This window comes from Magallana gigas, chromosome 8 (genome assembly GCF_963853765.1).
Source record: "Magallana gigas chromosome 8, xbMagGiga1.1, whole genome shotgun sequence".
Lineage (NCBI taxonomy): Eukaryota > Metazoa > Mollusca > Bivalvia > Ostreida > Ostreidae > Magallana > Magallana gigas.
In genome coordinates, this window is record NC_088860.1 from 33,032,168 (window position 1) to 33,051,717 (window position 19,550).

At 35.4% G+C, this 19,550-nt stretch overlaps 1 protein-coding gene and 1 long non-coding RNA gene across 2 annotated transcripts; one reads left to right on the forward strand and one right to left on the reverse strand.

The window, feature by feature from the left end:
* Nucleotides 1-6,049: 6,049 nt before the first annotated feature.
* Nucleotides 6,050-6,607, reverse strand: LOC136270864 (uncharacterized). Its single transcript, XR_010708739.1, has 2 exons — nt 6,209-6,607; nt 6,050-6,111 (listed from the first exon to the last, which is right to left on the reverse strand). It is a non-coding gene; the product is annotated as an uncharacterized lncRNA (long non-coding RNA).
* A 1,508-nt stretch (nt 6,608-8,115) lies between these two features.
* LOC117690390 (tripartite motif-containing protein 29-like) lies at nt 8,116-8,785 on the forward strand. Its single transcript, XM_066070022.1, has 2 exons — nt 8,116-8,691; nt 8,777-8,785. The coding sequence occupies exons 1-2, from the start codon at nt 8,116-8,118 to the stop codon at nt 8,783-8,785; spliced, it is 585 nt and encodes a 194-aa protein (XP_065926094.1).
* Nucleotides 8,786-19,550: the final 10,765 nt, after the last annotated feature.

Sequence of the window (19,550 nt, forward strand, 5' to 3'; positions counted from 1 at the left end):
TTCTGATTCTGAAATATCTGATTTCTCTGTTGATTCTTTTTGCTCTGGTCTTGGCATCTTCTCAGTTGACTCTATATTTGAACTAGAAGATTCAGTTATGCACATAAAAGGCAATAAAAGATTTCTATGTAACGTTCTTATTTTCCCAGACACCTCATTTTTGACTCTATAAACTGGAATGTTTGAAACAGGCTGTTCTACTACAACATACGGGTCTCTCTCCCACTTATCTGAGAGTTTGGCTTGCCTGAAAACACTAACATTTTTACTAACACTCTATCACCAATATCTAGTTTCTTAAACCTAACACCGTGATCATAATTCTCTTTATACCTGTTCGAGTTCCTTCCGATGTTACCCCTTGCCATCTTGTAAGCGTAGTGTAATCGTTTCTTTAAATTCTGGGCATAGTTTTCTCTACTTCTTACCTTTTCTTGTGAATCCTCTAATCCAAGATAGGCATCGATGGCTAATCGTGGATTCCAACCAAACATAAGGCAGTGCGGGGAAAAGCCTGTAGTCTCGTGCTTTGTCGCGTTATAAGCGTGAACTAATGGTAAAACGTAAGTTTTCCAATCTTTCTTCTGCTCATCGTCGAGTGTCCCCATCATTTTGAGAAGCGTCTGATTAAATCTTTCTACCTGACCGTTACCCATTGGGTGATACGGCGTCGTTCTACTCTTCTTTACTCCGGCAATCTTGCAGAGCTCCCTAATAACAATACTCTCAAAGTTTCTCCCTTGGTCGGAATGTATACGCTCTGGGAAACTATAGTGGCAGATAAATTGCTCATACAGTACCTTTGCTGTTGTTGATGCCAGTTGATTCCTGGTCGGAACAGCCATTGCGTATCTCGTAAAGTGGTCTGTTATTACAAGTATATTTTCATACCCACCTTTTGACTTCTCCAGAGTAAGAAAATCAATACAAACAAGTTCCAGAGGTCTTGTTGTATGAATTGACACCAATCCAGTTTTTGGTATATCTCTTGTCTTGCTTCTTACACACCTCTCACACTTTTCTACCTTGTTAACCACATCTGCATACATATTGGGCCAGAAGAATCGCTGTTGAACTAACCAGTAGGTTCGATCTCGCCCTTGATGACCCATGTCATCATGCAGTCCTATGAGTACACTACTCCTATACTTACCAGGAAGAACTAGCTGACGAACTTCCTCTCCTGCAATCACCGCCTTTCTTACCAAGATTCCTCTCTCAACCACCAGTTGTCTCCATTCCCTTAAAAGTAACCTGACTGGTTCTGATTCCTGTTGCAGATTATTACCAGATGGTTTGACCCCGCCGTTTAACAGATCCTTGACTCTACTTATAACTTTATCCTTACCTTGTTCCTCTCGCCAATCGATGTTGCTAAGCTTCTGCGGTGTTTCATCGACTTCTTCTGACTTCAGCTTCATTGACTTTCCAATTACACAGCTCTCTGCTAAAGGGTTAACCTTTACCAATGCAGCTAGAGAAATAGCTTTAACCACATCCGAAAACAGTTCTTGTTGTGGTGGATTTCTTGATAACCCATCTGCATCTCTATTGAGCTTACCTGATCTATATGTAATCTTAAAATCGTAAGCTGACAATGATGCCAACCAACGATGAGAAGTAGCATCCAGCTTGGCTGTTGTAGTAACATAGGTTAGAGGATTATTATCAGTCCTTACCTCAAAGTGATTACTATACAAATAATCGTGAAATTTGTCTACTACAGCCCATTTCAAACATAAAAACTTTATGAGCTGAGTAATGTTTCTCTGGTTGTCTTAAACCCCTACTTGCATAAGCAATAACTCGCTCAATACCATCATTTACTTGATATAAAACAGCCCCCAAACCATTTGAACTCGCATCTATGTTCAAGACAAATGGTTTGGTAAAATTGGCATAAGCAAGAATAGGAGGATTTGTAAGCTTCTGTATGATCAAATCAAAAGAATCCTGTTCTAACTCACCCCATTTCCACTCTGTCTGTTTTCTCTTCCTTGCGTTTTTCTTTGCTGCTTTGTGTGTTGGTTGTCCAACCAGTAGGTCATTCAAGGGCTTGACTGTTCTGGCATAGTCCTTGATGAATCTGCGATAATATCCTGTGAAACCTAAGAAAGATCTAAATGACTTCACATTACACGGAATCGGCCAATTCTTTAAAGCAGATGTTTTATCAGGATCAGTCATAATCCCCCTTTCAGACACTACATGACCTAAGTACCGAACTTGACTTTTAAAAAATTCGCATTTCTTTGGATTTAATTTCAACTTATAGTCATGTAATCTCTGAAAAACAGACTGTAACCTCTCAAGATGTTCCGTGAATGTACTGGAAAATATAAGGATATCATCAAGAAAAAGTAAACACTCTTTGAGATTCATGTCCCCCATGCAAGTTTCCATAAGTCTTTGGAATGTTGCAGGAGCGTTGGTCAGACCAAACGGCATCCTGTTATATTCAAAGAACCCTAGTGGACCTACCGTGAACGCCGTCTTTTTCTTGTCCTCCTCTCGGATCTCCACCTGCCAGTAGCCTGACTTTAAGTCTAACTTACTGAAATAAGTAGCCCCGTCTAACCTGTCTAGCGTGTCCTCAATCCTAGGTAAAGTGTAGGCGTCCTTGATTGTCCTGTTATTTAACTTACGCAAATCGATACAAAACCTTAAGGACCCATCCGCCTTCCGGCACAAAACAACATTGGAGCAATATGGACTACTGGACTTTCTAATAGCGCCAGCCTCTAACATCTCACGTAAATTTTGTCTTACCTCTTCAATCATTCCCGGGGGAATTCGCCTGTATGGTTCTCTGAAGGGTACATCTGTCGTTAAGTGTATCTCGTGTTTCACCACATCCGTCCGCCCGAGATCGGTCGGGGATGTAGAAAACAACCCACGCCATTTCTCTAAAACACCATATACCTCCTTACACTGCTCTGTAGAAAGATTATCTGTATTTACCTTCACTCCTAAATCTGTTAAGGGTTTGTTATCTTTCGTCTTGTCAGTAGTCGGTGTTTCCGGATTCCAAGGATAAAACCGTCATCCGGAAAACAGAAATACCGGTATATATATATTCATGTGAGCGCTCAACTATTTGATTTTGTGTGAAATACATCACTGTGTTTCCTGTTATTTCTACTTCATGTATTGAATATTCTGGCCAGGCCATTGGAATTCCGGAAGATAGCGACCGTATATACAGGATCCGTGCGTGATTGACTGTTATCGGGTCAAAATCTAGGACGGCGAGGATAGTCGAACACTCAGTTTCGCTTGAGTGACTTCAGTGAACTTATTGTGACCGACTGCGAGTGATATAATTTTGCACTGAATATATTTTATGTGTTTATTCTCATTTCTATCATTGTACTGTTTATCATTTCTTTCATTTCTCATGTTGCTATTGTACCATTCATCATTTCATGTGTGATAGAGCTTGCGTGTTTAGTTAGTGAGATTGAGTAACCTCGCGTAAACTAAATAACTTTTACTTAAATTTCAGGGCCATTGACAGCTGACAGATCCAGACGAAGACAATCAGATTTGTAACTAACCCTTTACTGCACTTACTTGAGCATATCAAGCACTAATTGTTTACAGAATGTGAGAATCTTGCAGAAAATCGGTGAAATTCATTTTGAATTTTGGTTTCAAGTTTGAGTTGATTTTTCAGTCGGTTTACTAGTTCTGAAGTGTTTGTACTGAACTCAAATTCTTTGTCATCTGTTTTTTTTGTTCTTATTACAACTATCATTATCATTCATTTGCATGAATTTATACTTATCATATAGCTTAGATTAATTAATAACTGTAGTGATTAGTTAGTGCAGTAGTGAGTAGACTAGTTTGCATTAAGTGTTGCTTAAAAGTATCTAGAGTGTCGGTTGAAAACAATAGAGCAATTTAAGTATTCATTCTAGTGCCGATTTATTTTCAGCTTTGAATTCATCAGTTTGCAGTTTGTTTTTGTCAGATTTTGAATTGTTGATATGGCAGAAGGAGGTGAAAACCTAACAGGTGTTGATCAAGAAGCGGGAGTGAAACCAAAGAAGGGGCGTGACCGAGGATTGTCAAAAACAAATACATCTTTGGTAGAACCAGGTATAAAGCAACCCGGATATAAGGTAATAAGTAACCAAGAATATGACGATCTTATGGCATTGAAAGCTAGCACTCCCATCATAGGAAATGCTGGACCATTCAATTTCCCTGGTTCGAATGCATCATTACTGCAAAGTAATTTTGATGTAACACCTAAATTACCTATATTCAGTGGTAGTCTTGAACCAAACAAGAGTGAAGTTAGCTACGATGTTTGGAGTTTTGAAGTGAAATGTTTACAGAATTCGCATGCTATTCCTGAGGCTTTATTGCTTCAGACTATCAGAAATTCTTTAAGGGGTGAAGCAAGGTCAATGTTGGTATCCCTTGGGGAATCAACTACGGTAGATAAGGTCTTAGCTAAACTTGAAGGTTTTTACGGCTTAGTCAGTAGCAGTGAAACTTTAATTTAATGCAGGGCTTTTATAATGATTGTCAAAAGGACACAGAGTCTATTGTTCAATATGGTTCAAGATTAGAGTCAACGTTGTGTAAAGCTATCAAACAAGGTCATATCAGTGATGCTGCAAAAGAATCTATCTTGTGTAGTAAATTTTGGACAGGCCTTTGAGAAGTGCAACTAGGTATCTTTTTGATTCTGTGAAAGATTTTCAGAGTTTACTTAAAGAAATCAGAAAGATTGAACAGGAGGAACTATGCAGCAGTAAGGCCAGCGAAAAGTTGACAGCTCATCAATACCCTGGTATAGCAAGAGTAGAGAAAAAGTCTACAACTAATGAGGAGTTACTCAAGGCACTACAAAGTATTGAAAAAAGGTTAGAGAAAGTAGAACTAATGCATAATCAAAGTAATGAATTATCTCATCCAAACACTCAGTTTTATGGCAGAGGACGAGCATTTCGGAGGGGGCATTCGTACAACAGAGGAAACAACAGAGGTAGGTATTTCAAGAAACCATTTGAAGACAAAATCAGGAGTGACCCAAAAGAGTAGTCTCTTCCACTGCAGGGCAAATGGAAGAGAAAAGTAAGTGCCCTACAACTTTAGAACAGAGAATGGTTGGTCCATCAAATACAAGTACTGTTAATTTTTGTGGAAAAGAGGTCATTGGTCTCATAGATAGTGGATCTATGGTCACTACGGTATCAGAAGAGTTTTATAATTCTCTGACTAACAAGCCTGAATTACATAACATTTCAGAATTTCAGCTGAATGTATACGGCGCAAATGGCAGTGAGTTACCATTTCTTGGTTATATTGAGGCTTCTGTTAAGCTACCATTTCTCCAAGAACCACTTTTTGTCCCAGTTCTAGTGACAAAGACTTCAGACTACAGTTCTAAGATCCCTGTCATTGTGGGTACCAATGTAATTCGATATTGTAAAGAATTTTCAGATATGTCCGACAGTGCTTGGAAAAGTGCAATTGAAAATTTGAATTTGAACTGTTGTTTACCTGTAAAAACTACGAACAGATTTCCTATTAAGTTAGAACCTAATGAAGTTAAGTACATTAGAGGTATTGTTCGTAATGTAGATTCCTCTGTAGAGTCAGTGTTAACAGAACAGTCTGAAAATGGGCAACAAGGAGGGATAGTTTGTCCAGGGCTATTATCCATGAAGAATGCAGGTAGAAACAAAAGGGTCAACGTTAAGGTATGTAATATATCGGCAAGTGCTATAAAGATTCTGCCGAAAACAAATTTGTGTCAGGTAAGTCAGGTTAGCGCTCACATGAATATATATACCGGTATTTCTGTTTTCCGGATGACGGTTTTATATTTGGAATTCGGTCACCCGAGTCGACTTTGTCGTACGCACGTGCCAGATGAAACTCCCAGTGTTTTCCACAAGTTAGGCCTATATGCTGGGACAGAAGTTGGAATTTACGTTGGAATATTCGTTGTTGGATACGTTGGATACGTTGGGCGCCATTTGTCACGGGGTCGTTATTCCTCGTACGAAATAAATAAATAAAAGGATGGTCCAGTTTCCAACATTACTTTATTATGGCATTCGTGAATAATAATGATGATAAGAAGGTGACCTGAAATGAAAACACTCATACAATTGACGCATACATTTTTATAATATTTAGATATTTTAATTTTAAGATAAAAACAATTAAAGAAAGTATTTCTCACCAAATTCGCCTTCAGTAAAACTTAAATGTAATAGTTTGAAACTAGTGACAATCTCAAACTATTAAATCAGACCAATTGTAAAACTGTCGCTGTCTGCTGGCAAACGAGTTATGTTCTAAAATCATGGTGCAAAGCATTATAAATTAAGTGTTATCACTCACACTTGTGCACTGACCATACACACCCATGAAAACCTGTTTTTCCACTACCAAATATAGACATACAGTAGCTATAACCGTATTTGGTAAATCACAACCCAAAATAACACAATCACGTGACAGAACACGAATACCAGTCAAACACGAGTAAACTATGAATGAGTTAATAATGAAATGTATGGATGAATGAATGAGTAAATAAATGAATTACTAAATACTAAATTATACTCAATTGTAGCCCTGTGACATATATATTATAAATATGAACAAATTTGGAGACGAAATATTGTTATTGTACTTCTACTGTAAAAATAATAATTAAAACCTCAGGTTCTCCCTTTATTTCAAAATTTTATTTATTGTCTTATTTACGTTATTAACCCCTGTGAAATAGAAAATGACAAAACTAATATAAAACAACGCTTACTCTGACTGGACAAGGAGCCGATGAAAATAGTAAAATTAGCGATAAAAAAGGGTTACAAAGACTCGCTTCAGAACGAACTGAATAAGAAATAGATGAAAGGTAGATAAGAATAAAGGAAAAATCTAACCTTCCGAAATAATACCGGATGCTTGCTCAAATAAAATAATCTTATTGAAAAACTTAAAACTTGTTTTATTAAATGTGTTTTTGATATATAAAACCCCGAGCCTATGGGCCTCATTGTCGATTTGGCTGTTAGTGTTTACCTAAACTTGAATCAGCACTTCATCAGGAAATAATACAAGAGGTCTACATGCCTTGACGGTCACCTGAGTATCAGATCCTTGTGACTGACATGTCAGGAAGTCTCATGTTTGCATTTTACAATTTAATCTTTATTTTGAAGTTTTAACCCTAATCTGAGATTCCTCTGACCGTTACCTTACTTTTTATCTCGGATTATCTATACCTTAGCTCAAATTTATAAATTTTGGTAATAAGATACATGTATGCTTTTAATAGTCAATCTTTTATATAAGTATATGATTGATTTCTTTGACTGATATCCAACAATTTAGAAGAAAACAAACGATGTATTCACTAGCTGCAGGACTGTACCTCCTGGTCTGAAAAAATTCGGATGGACGACCTGGGAGCTACAATGCCTCCCAATTTGTACACACAAAAAATGCGCTAGTTTTGGACAGATTAATCTCATTTACGAACACATTCTGTACAAATATTTGATCCAAAAAAATTCCTCGGACATTTTACTACAGATATCGTCACTTCACTTGCTTCTTAGATTCTTTAAAACACCATCACCAGCCCTGTTTAATGTGGTGCAAGTTTGTTTACATTTAAAAATGGCGGCTCTCGATGTAAATTAACATACTTCATTTTCAGAGGTTATCATGTTTAAGAGAAAATCTAGTCTGGGGCAGGTAAGGTGACGATATCAGTAGTACATTTACTGAAGAATTTAATGGTACTAATTATTTATACAGAATTTGTGTGAACATAAGGTTAATAAGTCCAAGACAAGCGCAATTTTTTTACCACATTTACACACATGTACACACATGAATGTGAAATATACGTGTTCATAAATTTTACATTCGCATCTGTACTGCTTAACATATTTTACTTTGTGCGACAAAAGCTTTCTGTCAAAAAAGGATGTATTTTCGTTGAATCCTGTAGCACGCTTTTTAAAAGTATTTACAAGTCTGTCCCTTTAATAAAACAAGCTATCTGTTTACATGCATATCAACTGAAATGCTCGGTACGTCATTAGTTATTTAAAAAAAAAAAAAAAGAATATGGCGACCAGTTCTTCTGGAAACCAAACAGGATCTAATGAAAAGCGCATTCCAATGTGTAAAAAACATGATTTAACAATAGACATGATATGCGAGGATTGTGGAAAGCTAATTTGTTACAAGTGTGTCAAAATGGACCATATGGATCATAAGTGGGATACAATAGCCATATCAGCCAGTCTAAGAAGACGAGAGCTTAAAGAGTATCTGTTGAAAATCACGAAGGGGGTTATAGGGCAATTAGACAACAAAATAGAAGCAACAGCTAAACAAATGGAGGACAACAAAGCATCTTATAAGAATGAGGTTTTAAAGCTTCAAAATCATTATGATGCCATTGTGAAAGAAGTAAATGAAATCAAAGAAGAGAAAGAAAATTCATTAAAAGACAGCCTGGACGAAAAAAAATCACAATTGTGCAAGAACAAATCAGACTTAGAAAATAAAAAGAAAGAAGCGATGGATCTTGTTGAAATTGTTGAAGAAAAGAACAGAGCCATGTCAGACTATATTTTGATTCACAACCTCCGATGCATCGAGAACCTCATGTCCAACACAGGCAATGATGAACAGAAGGTTGACTATTCTATAAGATATATAAAAGGTGAATTCAATGAAAAAATTCTAGAGTTTGTGATGGGAAAAACCTGTGCTGATGTAGCTGAGCTAGATCATGATATTACAGATTCACTGCAAAATTATTACTGTTTTTTGATAACCATTGATCATTTATTCAACAAGAAATGTTCAATATTATAAAAGATGCAAATTGGAATTGGACTCGCACAGCAAATAACAGTCTGGTCCATATATATCAGTACTTCATGGAGAAATCTGGAGCGGGAATGATTGCTTTGCAAAAAATAGTCTAAAATGCCAAACTGAAATATATGTAATAGTGGACTTCACTAGTATCATAACATTAGTGAAATGTTGATTTTATCTGTGTGGATCTATTAAGTCTGTCTATCTTAAAGTGAATCCTAGTATGTGGGTTAAGGCAACAAATCAGTATCACATTAATTTTACTATGGTCAATATAAAGCATTATAGTACATGTATAAGCTTTTCAAATAACAAAGTGGGTTTTTTTTACTATTATTAATATGCACTCTTTTTGTTGAGATGAGATAAACAGTTCTACCATAATGACATCCCTTCGTGGTTATAACGGAAAGGAATTAATAGATTTTATCTGCAAAATTTTGTAGGAATTAAATGCTGTAAAAATGCGAAGCTAAGTGTAAACATGGTTCTTATTTCTCAGATACATTGTAAAATCGATATTTGTTATGGAATCGTGCAGTTGTAATATTTTTTGTGGGTTTTTACAACATGCCTGCTGCGCATAGCCAATTTATAACAAAGGTATCGGCGTGTATGGCTTAAAACACCTAGTCATATTCGATTTTTGAGACTATATATGGAAATTAAAAAAGTCCACACTGACAGTGAATGGTGTAAAACTCGTCGTCCCTGGCTCTGTATACAAAAAGTGGACAGGCAACGAAAATGGACTTGAGTCAGTCTTCCGAGTTTTAGAGACTTCTTAAACTATATAGTAAAAACATTTAGCACAGTGTTTATTATTGGTGTTAAGTTACATTATAAAATCCTTTACTGCTTTTTATAAAATTATGAACTTGGTAAAAATAAAATGACATATTTTCTGAGTGAGCTAGACGATCATAACCATGTAGACTAGTACAATATTAATATATTTTATGAATCATCCAATACACTGAACACCTTAATGACTAACGTTAGCACATTCAAGGGTAATTTTGGGTATTGCACAGGAAATGCGCTACTATTTAAATATATCTTCAAACCATTTTGTAAAGCACAGGCCTCTGAATTTTTATCAATAACCCGTTAAATGTAGGGGAAGAGTTATATATCCATTTATCAGGTTGGGCACAACCCCCCATTTGGTGGTTTGAGTACTAGTCCCATTTGGTGGTTAAATGCCCAAATGGTATACCTGTTTTACCTACCAAATGGGACTCATTTTTCGTTCATCGCGGATGACGTTTTTCTGAAGAAAAAGCGCATCGTGTTTACCACCGGGGCTAGAACTCTGACATGTTTTCTTCATTATAATACACCCGTTTAAAAAATTCTATATGTCGATTTTTCCGCACAGGTGTTTAGAAAAAGATCGAAATGTTATGCATCCCGGAAGTCGCGTATAAACGAAGTGTTTCTGTCTCCAAAAAGATCGATTTTAATAAAGAAAAATGACATGGCCTCATTCCTCGAACTTTTACTTTCGATTCCAAACGGCTTCTTGATAGAAATTCAGAGGCTTGTGGTATAAAGCCACTGAATATATTATAGCACAATTAAAGTATGCGCATAACTTATCTGATCGGAGGGGGCAAGACCAAATGAAAAGGCTCATCAAAAGACAAATCAAAACCATTCAATTTGAATACACTGCGGTTCTTTGTGTTTCGACTTTAAAAACAGCGACTGAAATGCAATGTAGTGTCCACAACAGCAAACAAATAGTCCAAAGGCATTTGTGCAAAATACAGTGTATGCAAATTCCTGTACAATCTTATGTAAAATACACTTGAATTGCTGATATAAAAATATTGGCATATGTGTGTGTAAAATGTTCACCATTTTAAAAATGATGATGAATAATAAAAAATTATTTGGTATATTATCAGGCCGTTGAAAATTTGAAAAATAATTATGATTTTTCGAAGAACCGTCGTCTGATCTTAAATTTTAAAGAAATGAAACTACATGAATATAAAGGAGGATTTTCTATACTTTGTTAAACGATTTGAGGGTATTTTGGGGTTATTGTATAATAGAGTGGAAAAGTGGATCTGACATTCTAGATGTAAATACTATTTTTAAAAAAACCTCTCTACAGTGAATATCCTGATCTTTAATCAAATCAAGCTTTTTGTATACATGTACGCGAGTACTTTGAGTCAGACTACATGTAATATTAAATATTATTTAACTTGATTAGTATGCATTTATTCCACCATTGTACATAAAGGCGATTTTTTTTAAATAATAAGAACTTTATTTGCCGATACTTTTTTAACATCAAGTTTATTCAAATTAAGATTATTTTCATTTCTATCTAATAAATATCCCCATATTTGAAAATTGTAATCGCTTCATGGCGAATTTCTTTTTAAATTAATTGCACAGCACACATAGAACAAAATTATGACTGACTAGATAACGTCTGTCGTGAAAAAAAAAATCATTTTCCAAACTTTAATCATAAATGAAACAATATATCCGATAATAATCTTTACAAAATTGTTTGATACTTTAGAAAACCTTGATGTAAGGTATAAAGGGATCCAAACCATACCGATAAAACTAAACATATATACATGTATATGGTTATACGTAGAGGGAACGGTGGTAAATGTAGATTTTCATGACTTTTTTGTAGATGTAAAGGTTTCTTTTTTCGAGAATAAAACAGCTTAAATCATAAGTTCATTGTTTATGATAATTTAGCAAAGAGCAAGTAATCGAATTGGATCAACAAACAGTTACATTAAATACTACAGATGTTGCACTGAAAAAAACCCCAAACTGAACTTTGTTTATTTTACAACGATTGATAAGCAAGTTTTACAACTTATACTAATATCTCTCGTGGGCACGGATGTTAACGCGAGGGGTTCATTGGTGTGGGATGAAGCCGGAGTACCCGGAGAGTCTGAACCCACGTGTCCAAGTGGGCGACCGTCATACCCTATCACATACAGCCACTGTCGATCACGGGATCGCATATCCATATTGCAAAAGAGATAAAAGGAGAAGTTAAATAAGAAGTTAAATAGATATGATTATAACATTGGACTTTGGATTTCATAAAAGTTTAATCGCGTTTTGTTTAGATTTCGTTGCAAATGATGCCATGTAAATGTTTTAGATAATTGTATCAGGAATGCATTATTATTCAAATGAATTGAAATTTATTATATTTTTTCGGGGCGGGGGAAGAGTCCTTCACAAATTATATTGCATGTGCAGATTTTTTTTCAGGGGGGGGGGGGGGCAGAGTCAGAGGGAATTATATGATTTGCGGTGTGTGTGTGTGGAAGGGGGGGGGTCTAGATCCGCTTATGTATTTGTATACCCATAAAGATTTTTGGACGCCATATAGAATCAAATTGCATGTAAATTATTAATATATATTTACATTTTCAACTGTCTTTGTCTGTAATAATATTACGAATCAATTTTGAAACCTAAAACTCTATAATTTCATTGTAGATGAAATAGATGAATAGATGAATGGGCGTGTCTTATAGCATAACCGAAACACATTATTGGCTGCGCCGCGTAGTAATACATAGCATGTGCTACATGAAAAAAATAGTGATTTTAAAATGTTGTTTTAGCTTTAGATATTGGAAATGATATAAACAAAAGTAATAAGAAACCATTCTTTGAAAATTATGAGGTGATAATTTCAGTCTTGGCGTGGTCTTATCTATTATAAAGTTTGGGTTATTGGATTTGACCACGCCCGACCGAAAAAAAGCAAATAAAAGTACATTTACTACATTACTACATGTCTGCTCTGCATTAAATTTCAGTAAAAAAATTTTTAAAAAATAATTATCAGGCACGAAACATCAGTTTTGAAAGTGATGGGAATGGGGGGGGGGGGGGGGGGGGGGTAGGGGACTGCTCTGAAACTTTACAAGCAAACCAGAAGAAAAAACACAACCCACATGTTACTTCGCCGATTATCAAAATCCTTATGCACGTGGCAAAGGGGGGGGGGGGTAATATGAATTTAATTAAGCGAAAAATTGTTTTTAAAAAAGTGATAAGGGGATTGCCCCCGCACCATCTCCACCTCCCCATCTGATGCTAAGAGACTGATTATCATAATAACTTAACTTAAGCTATGAAACTTACCGTTGAAGACTCGAGTTGCAATGATCAGTTGATAATGTCTTTCCGTAACGAAGCATTCTTTAAATTGCCCAGAATTCACAGCTACGTTCCGTCATTGTCCGTTTCAGCACATAAGGGATTTCTTCTACATGTAAAGATAAAGAAAGGCAATCTGAATAATTGTATAAAAGTATGTTTTGCAAAAAAGCGGGTGTATTCCCTAACGGGGAAAGGACCTTTAGATATCTGTATCGCTTCAGAGCCATATCTGATTAAATATAGACACATTACGTAGACGACTATATTTACATTCAATGCGGGTATGTTCAGTAGGTACTAGGCAACCCCCCCCCCCCCTCAACATTTTACGCGCATTTCTATCGAACACGGTAACCCCCAAATACAGTTAGAAAGATTACCATATATTCTGTATTTTAATGTTAACACATCAGTTTGATTTCTTCTTTCCAGCGTGTTTAAAATATCCTTCTTAAGACGCATGAATAAATCTTATTCTGGCTCTTCAAAACCGTCAGAGTTGTAATTATAACCATCCCATGTGTCTATAGTATCTAAATATTAAAAGCTAAGTCTAGATAAGAAAAGGTAGCACAAATTTATCCGTATATATTTTATTAAGCTATTGCTTCATCGCCGATTCAAACTTTTTTACACGATTTTTTTTTTGGCTTTTAACAACTTGTACATGTCTCATTTAAATCAACATACCCGGTTATTTCATAGAAAGGTTTCCACATTGATGCAGACTGTGTACATTGATTAAAATCTTTTGTTCAAAACAATATCAAATTTATAACAGGGACTTCACACAGTAATGATGAAAAAATAGGCACGCATGCAAAATATTGCATGAACAATAGTTTAAATAATTTTATTCTGACATTTTTAAATTATATATATATATATATATATATATATATATATATATATATATATATATATATATATATATATATATATATATATATATATATATATATATATATATATATATATATATATATTACCTTTCCATGCGATAAAAAGAAATATGTTTTTAAAAATTCAACTTTTTCGGGATTCGAACCCAGTCGAAAATTCAAGAACATGTTATTATATAAATAGTGCCTGTTTGGGAGGGTAACTGTTGAAATTGACACCCCGAGACAACCATTGTCAACCGACTCGAAGCGGAGGTTGACAATGGTTTTCGAGGGGTGTCAATTTCAACAGTTACCCTCCCAAACAGGCACTATTTATTTTATTATACTGAATGTCTCAATTTTAAAGAAAATTTTACTGCTTTTATATAGAAATGAAGTGAATTCTACGGCGAACCGTACGCGCATAATTTACGCGCATGTAACAATTCGTTGTGTTACCCCGTTGCCAAGTATGTTGCTAACGCTGAGGGTAATTCAACGGATTACCAACTGCGTCTAAACCAATCAGATTTCAGTATTTAACATGAAAGTATAAAAAATATATTCTAACTGCGTTTTAACTAGGCTAATCTAGACATGAATTAAACAGAAGAAATTTAATTTAACAAATCATTTTTAGAAGGTGTTAATGATTTTTCCAAACGTCATATTTATTAAAAATATGCCTCTTTGAAACAAAAAATGAAAAAAACAGTTTTCAAGATATTGTCTTACTCTAAACTTTAAGATTAAATTAATTTTGTTTAAGGGAGGCAGTTTTTCACAATGATGAGGATTCCCCTTTTAAAAAGGGTGAAATCTGTCACGGATCTATATTAGAGTGTCATTGGGACCCCCCCCCCCCCCGGAAAAATTCAAACCTACATTCATATTAATTTACCGATATTAAGTCATTGATGTTTCCGGCAAACAAAATTATCCCAGCCCCTAGAAAGTTTTTTTTCTTATCAGCTCATGGTTTGTTGCAAGTAAACTTTAGATGTATCACTTTCAAATATGTTTCACAAAATCCAGCATAATTACCAATTCTAAGAAGACCATTTCAAATTGAAAATAAAATAAACAAGACTAGAAAACGAAGGAAAGACAGAATGGCTGTCAAATCGCGATAATGAAAATAGCCCCCCCCCCCCCTTCAGTTTGCTTTTTGGTCAGACTGTTAAACGCAAAATCATCAAACGGCATAACAAGACAAGCATATAGTGCGTATGTAAATTTCTACATACATTTACCTTTTGATTTGATAAGAATTTAAAACAAAGGCAAATCTCCCAGGAGGGAACCTTTTCATTTAAACCTTGCATAGGTCATTATCCTCTGCTGTCCTCGAAGACTGCTCAGAACAATGGGTGACTATGATCTTGGTCACGTGGACAGTGATGGTCGACCGTGGAGTGAGCGATCATCATAGACAATCTTGATCAGCAATCAACCATAGACCATTCCGGACAAAGTAGGTGTTAATTGTAAGGGGAAACCTATATGAAAGTAGCTTTAACTTTTTTTTGGGAAACAATAAACAATAATGGTTTATGATAATCCTCACCTTTGGTTTGATGCTCTCGTGACAAGATACATTTTTATTAGAGAGAGAGAGAGAGAGAGAGAGAGAGAGAGAGAGAGAGAGAGAGAGAGAGAGAGAGAGAGAGAGAGAGAGAGAGAGAGAGAGAGAGAGAGAGAGTGAGAGAGAGAGAGAGAGAGAGAGAGAGAGAGAGAGAGAGAGAGAGAGAGAGAGAGAGAGAGAGAGAGAGAGAGAGAGAGAGAGAGCTTCCACCTATAATATATAATTTATACCATTGAGCATATAGATATTTTACGCCCACCCCATACTTGTTCACATATCGAGTACATAATCCATATAGAGCAACATTAACTTAAATGTGATGGTCAAATCAGAGGCTATTCATTGCGTTCAAAAAAAAATATGACTAACATACTTACAAAAATTATAATCGTTTTTTGTCATTTTAGTAGATAATTATAATTCCATGATAAAAAAAAATTCGAAGTGCAAATTGCTGCCCATTTTACCTTAAAAGGATAATAGAATTAATCAACTGGGTTGGTTAGTTACTAACTTTTAAAGGTGTTCACTTCTTTATGGGTTCAAAGGGGCATATAATTGTACATGCAATAGAGAGTGGGACCAAATCTGTTTCACTTTATTTGCCCCCTAAAATGCACATGACAAATTTTGCTGACTGCTGTTCTAAATTAAATAACGCTGAAGCATATGTATGGATTTTAATCTAGTTGGCATGCATATAATCAGTTTTAAAAGGTTTTATAACAATAATGCCTTGTGGCTTTTAACGCAGGAAATGGACTATCTGAAAAAAGGAATCCGTGCCTGTTATTCTTGCAGGAGTTGTGTCCATTTGACTGACTTTCAATCCGCTGTAAGAAGCCACATTCGTTAGATGCATGTCAAGTAGAGGAAAAATTAGGCCTCTTTCATACCATAGATTATGTTACTATGTCCCAATATACTCTCGTTTCACAATTTCCTTAAAATTACTCAATATTTATAAAAAAAAAAAAAAAAAAACCCCAGAGTTTAAACGACGTTCATTAATTTAAAAAGTATAAATAAATACTTCCAAGAGTTTTCCATTGAAACACACCCCTAACACTTTTCAGGTTTCAATACACCGAAAATACTAGTAAAGCAATCTACGGGGATTTCGAATTGCAACAGACACGAAAGTACCCGGATGATAACGTTGAAAAATCGGGGGAGATTTTCACAGTGACTTCTGAAATTGAGAGGATGTTAACATTTTTCATCAAAAATCTCCGAAAGAAATATGTTTTCGTTCCTGTGATTTTTTTTTCAAGTAAAAAATGATATCTTGGATATTTTCCCTTTCACCGATTTCACTTGTAATTTTCTTTCAAATATGTGTAATTTTATAAAAGTGACGTAAACAATACATGTGACTTGGTACAATAATATGCATGTCTGTTGTGATTGCAGGTCATTGTCTTATATTCCATTCAGCTATGTTGCTTTTCAAAACACATGCAAAATGTTTCCCTATGGTATGTGCATCTAATCGTTATGATCATGTTTGGGAAGTCTGGCTTTTTAAAAGTCCATTCTGAACAAATGAGACAAAGAGTTACTGCGATAATGATTTCTATTGCATGTGTTGTCCTAGAGTCAATAGTGAGTGAAATTGTCGTTGTTTCTTTGAATGTCAATTATATTGAACTCTCTCTCTCTCTCCCCCTCTCTCTCTCTCTCTCTCTCTCTCTCTCTCTCCATGCATAGGATGTTCCTGTTCTCTATACCAGTCTCAACAGGATCGATCTATTCTGCTCGGTTTGATACAGTAACTATACTCTGTCCCGAGGTTTTGCCTCCACCACTTTTTGCTTGATATTTCAATAATAGTAAATACCTTTGTGCTCAAACTACGTTCATCCACTAATATGAAAAATGTCCAGATTATCTGTTTTGAAACGCCCCCTCTACCGCTTCAGGTTTCAGTACACATCCAAAAATTGAAAGTCTACGGAGATTTTGCATTGCATCAGCCATTAATAAGCTCGGGTGATAATGTTAAAAAATTGCGCGATGTATTCCGAGTGTATTCCGAATGGAGAAAAGATGTAAACATTTTCCATTACAAATCTCCGCAAGAAAATTATTTTCGTTCCTGTGAAATTTTATGAGTGAAAAGGGATTACTTGTTCAATGAAGATATCTTGGATATATTCCCTTTCATCGATTTCAATTGTATTTCTTTCACCAGTATGTGTATTTTTATTAAAAATCATCAAAAATTGATGGAAGCAATAACTTGGAACAGACTTTATAGTCTGTCCCGAGTTATTTTTGCCGCACATTTCCCTAAATAAATCGATGTTTATGAAACACCAGGGTTAAAACCATATTTTTTCACTAGAAGGAAAAAATCCCAAGACATCTGCCATAAAGACGTTTCACAAAGTCAAACGTCTTAACTAAACGATACAAAAATAAAACCTTACGGGGAATTAACATTGGAGAAAATGGCTGCCACTTCGGGCGGGGCCAGTTATTATTTAGATATGTTCGTGGCTTTACGTATTGTTACGTTGATGACGTATATCTCCGTCGCGCACGTTGCCGTTGTAACGCTTACTTTCGGAATATCTCTGTAATAGCCGTAATTTTTAACGCATCCGTACCGAGGATAACTTATACATATATGTAGATATAGTCTGCTGTTTCGTCTCGTACAATTTATATTAACACTAACTTGAAGAAGACAAGATGCCTAAAACCAAAGGTGCAAAGGCTGTAAAGTCCATGGAGGTATAATTGCTTATGAATTTTATATCGTTGATTATTATAAAAATACAGCACAAGTTTGCAATGACTTCATTGTCTCTATAGGCTAGAACCCGACTGTTTTATTTTTTTTATACTTTAGGCCTGGCAAGAATTATACCATTTATTCATATAAATGTATCTTTATGTTTCTCTAAACTTACCTTTTGAATGCACCTTTGTCACTAAAATTCCTTACATCCCAATAAACACAATGTAATCAAAGCAGACGAAATTGTCTGGAAGATATTTCACAAAACATCATATATTATCACTACTTTAAGAGTCACATGTGCAATAACATCACAAAGATTTAATTCCACCACAAAAGGGCACAGTTCTCTATGCTGTCTGCTTAAACTGATGTGATGTCACAAGAAATGGCCATGACCTTTTCAACTAATAACTTCAAAATAATAACTACTCCCTCGTACGCTTGGCAGCAATGGCCGAAATTAACATTGGAAAGTCCCGTAGACTTTCGAAATCGGCTCGTACATGACAATTAGGTATATTATGCGACAAAATTATTGTTATTTTGCTTGGGAATTTTTGATAACTTAAAAATCTATTCAATTTACTAAAAAATTCTCTAATATTAATTGACAATTGTCAATTTATCTCGGAATAAATAACCCGGGACAGACTATAGTAAACACATGTACATGTATTAAGGCTCAAGCGAAATTACTATTTTTTATGATTGAACGTCTAATACAACTTTTCCTCTCACTTTTGTTAATCTTATTAAAATTACAAGTTTCATACATTTACATTCCCCAGTTTTCAATACGTTGTTGTGAAATCAACGAAAATCGAGGAGCGGATGGAATTCTAATTTAAATTAGATTTCACCTATTTGTGCATGTCTTTTGTATCAACCTCATCAAAATGTTTTTATCCAGGTCACTGGCGTCGGAAGCAAATTGAAAGTTGGGGGGGGGGGGGGGGCTAGACTTATCCTCAGAAATATTTCGAAAAAATATTTCCCAAAATCATGAAAATCCTAATCCGGGGGGTGGGGGGGGGGTGATTATGCCTATCCAAAATTCTTTTCCCTACCCAAATTTTTTCCCCCAAATCTGGATATTCCTAATCGGTTCGGGGGGGGGGGGGGGGGGGGGTAGGCCTATTACTACAACCTTATCAATCTTACAAGGTTAATTTATGAACAACTATACTTCCGGCGATAAAAAAGTGGGAGGGGGGGCTAAACCCTCTTTAATGCTATGTGCCTAATGGTTAGGTCTACATTTGCAAAAAAAGTGTGTGTG

Excerpts from the sequence above, each read along its gene's own strand:
- LOC117690390 (XM_066070022.1), top strand. The coding sequence starts at position 8,116 with ATGGCGACCAGTTCTTCTGGAAACCAAACAGGATCTAATGAAAAGCGC.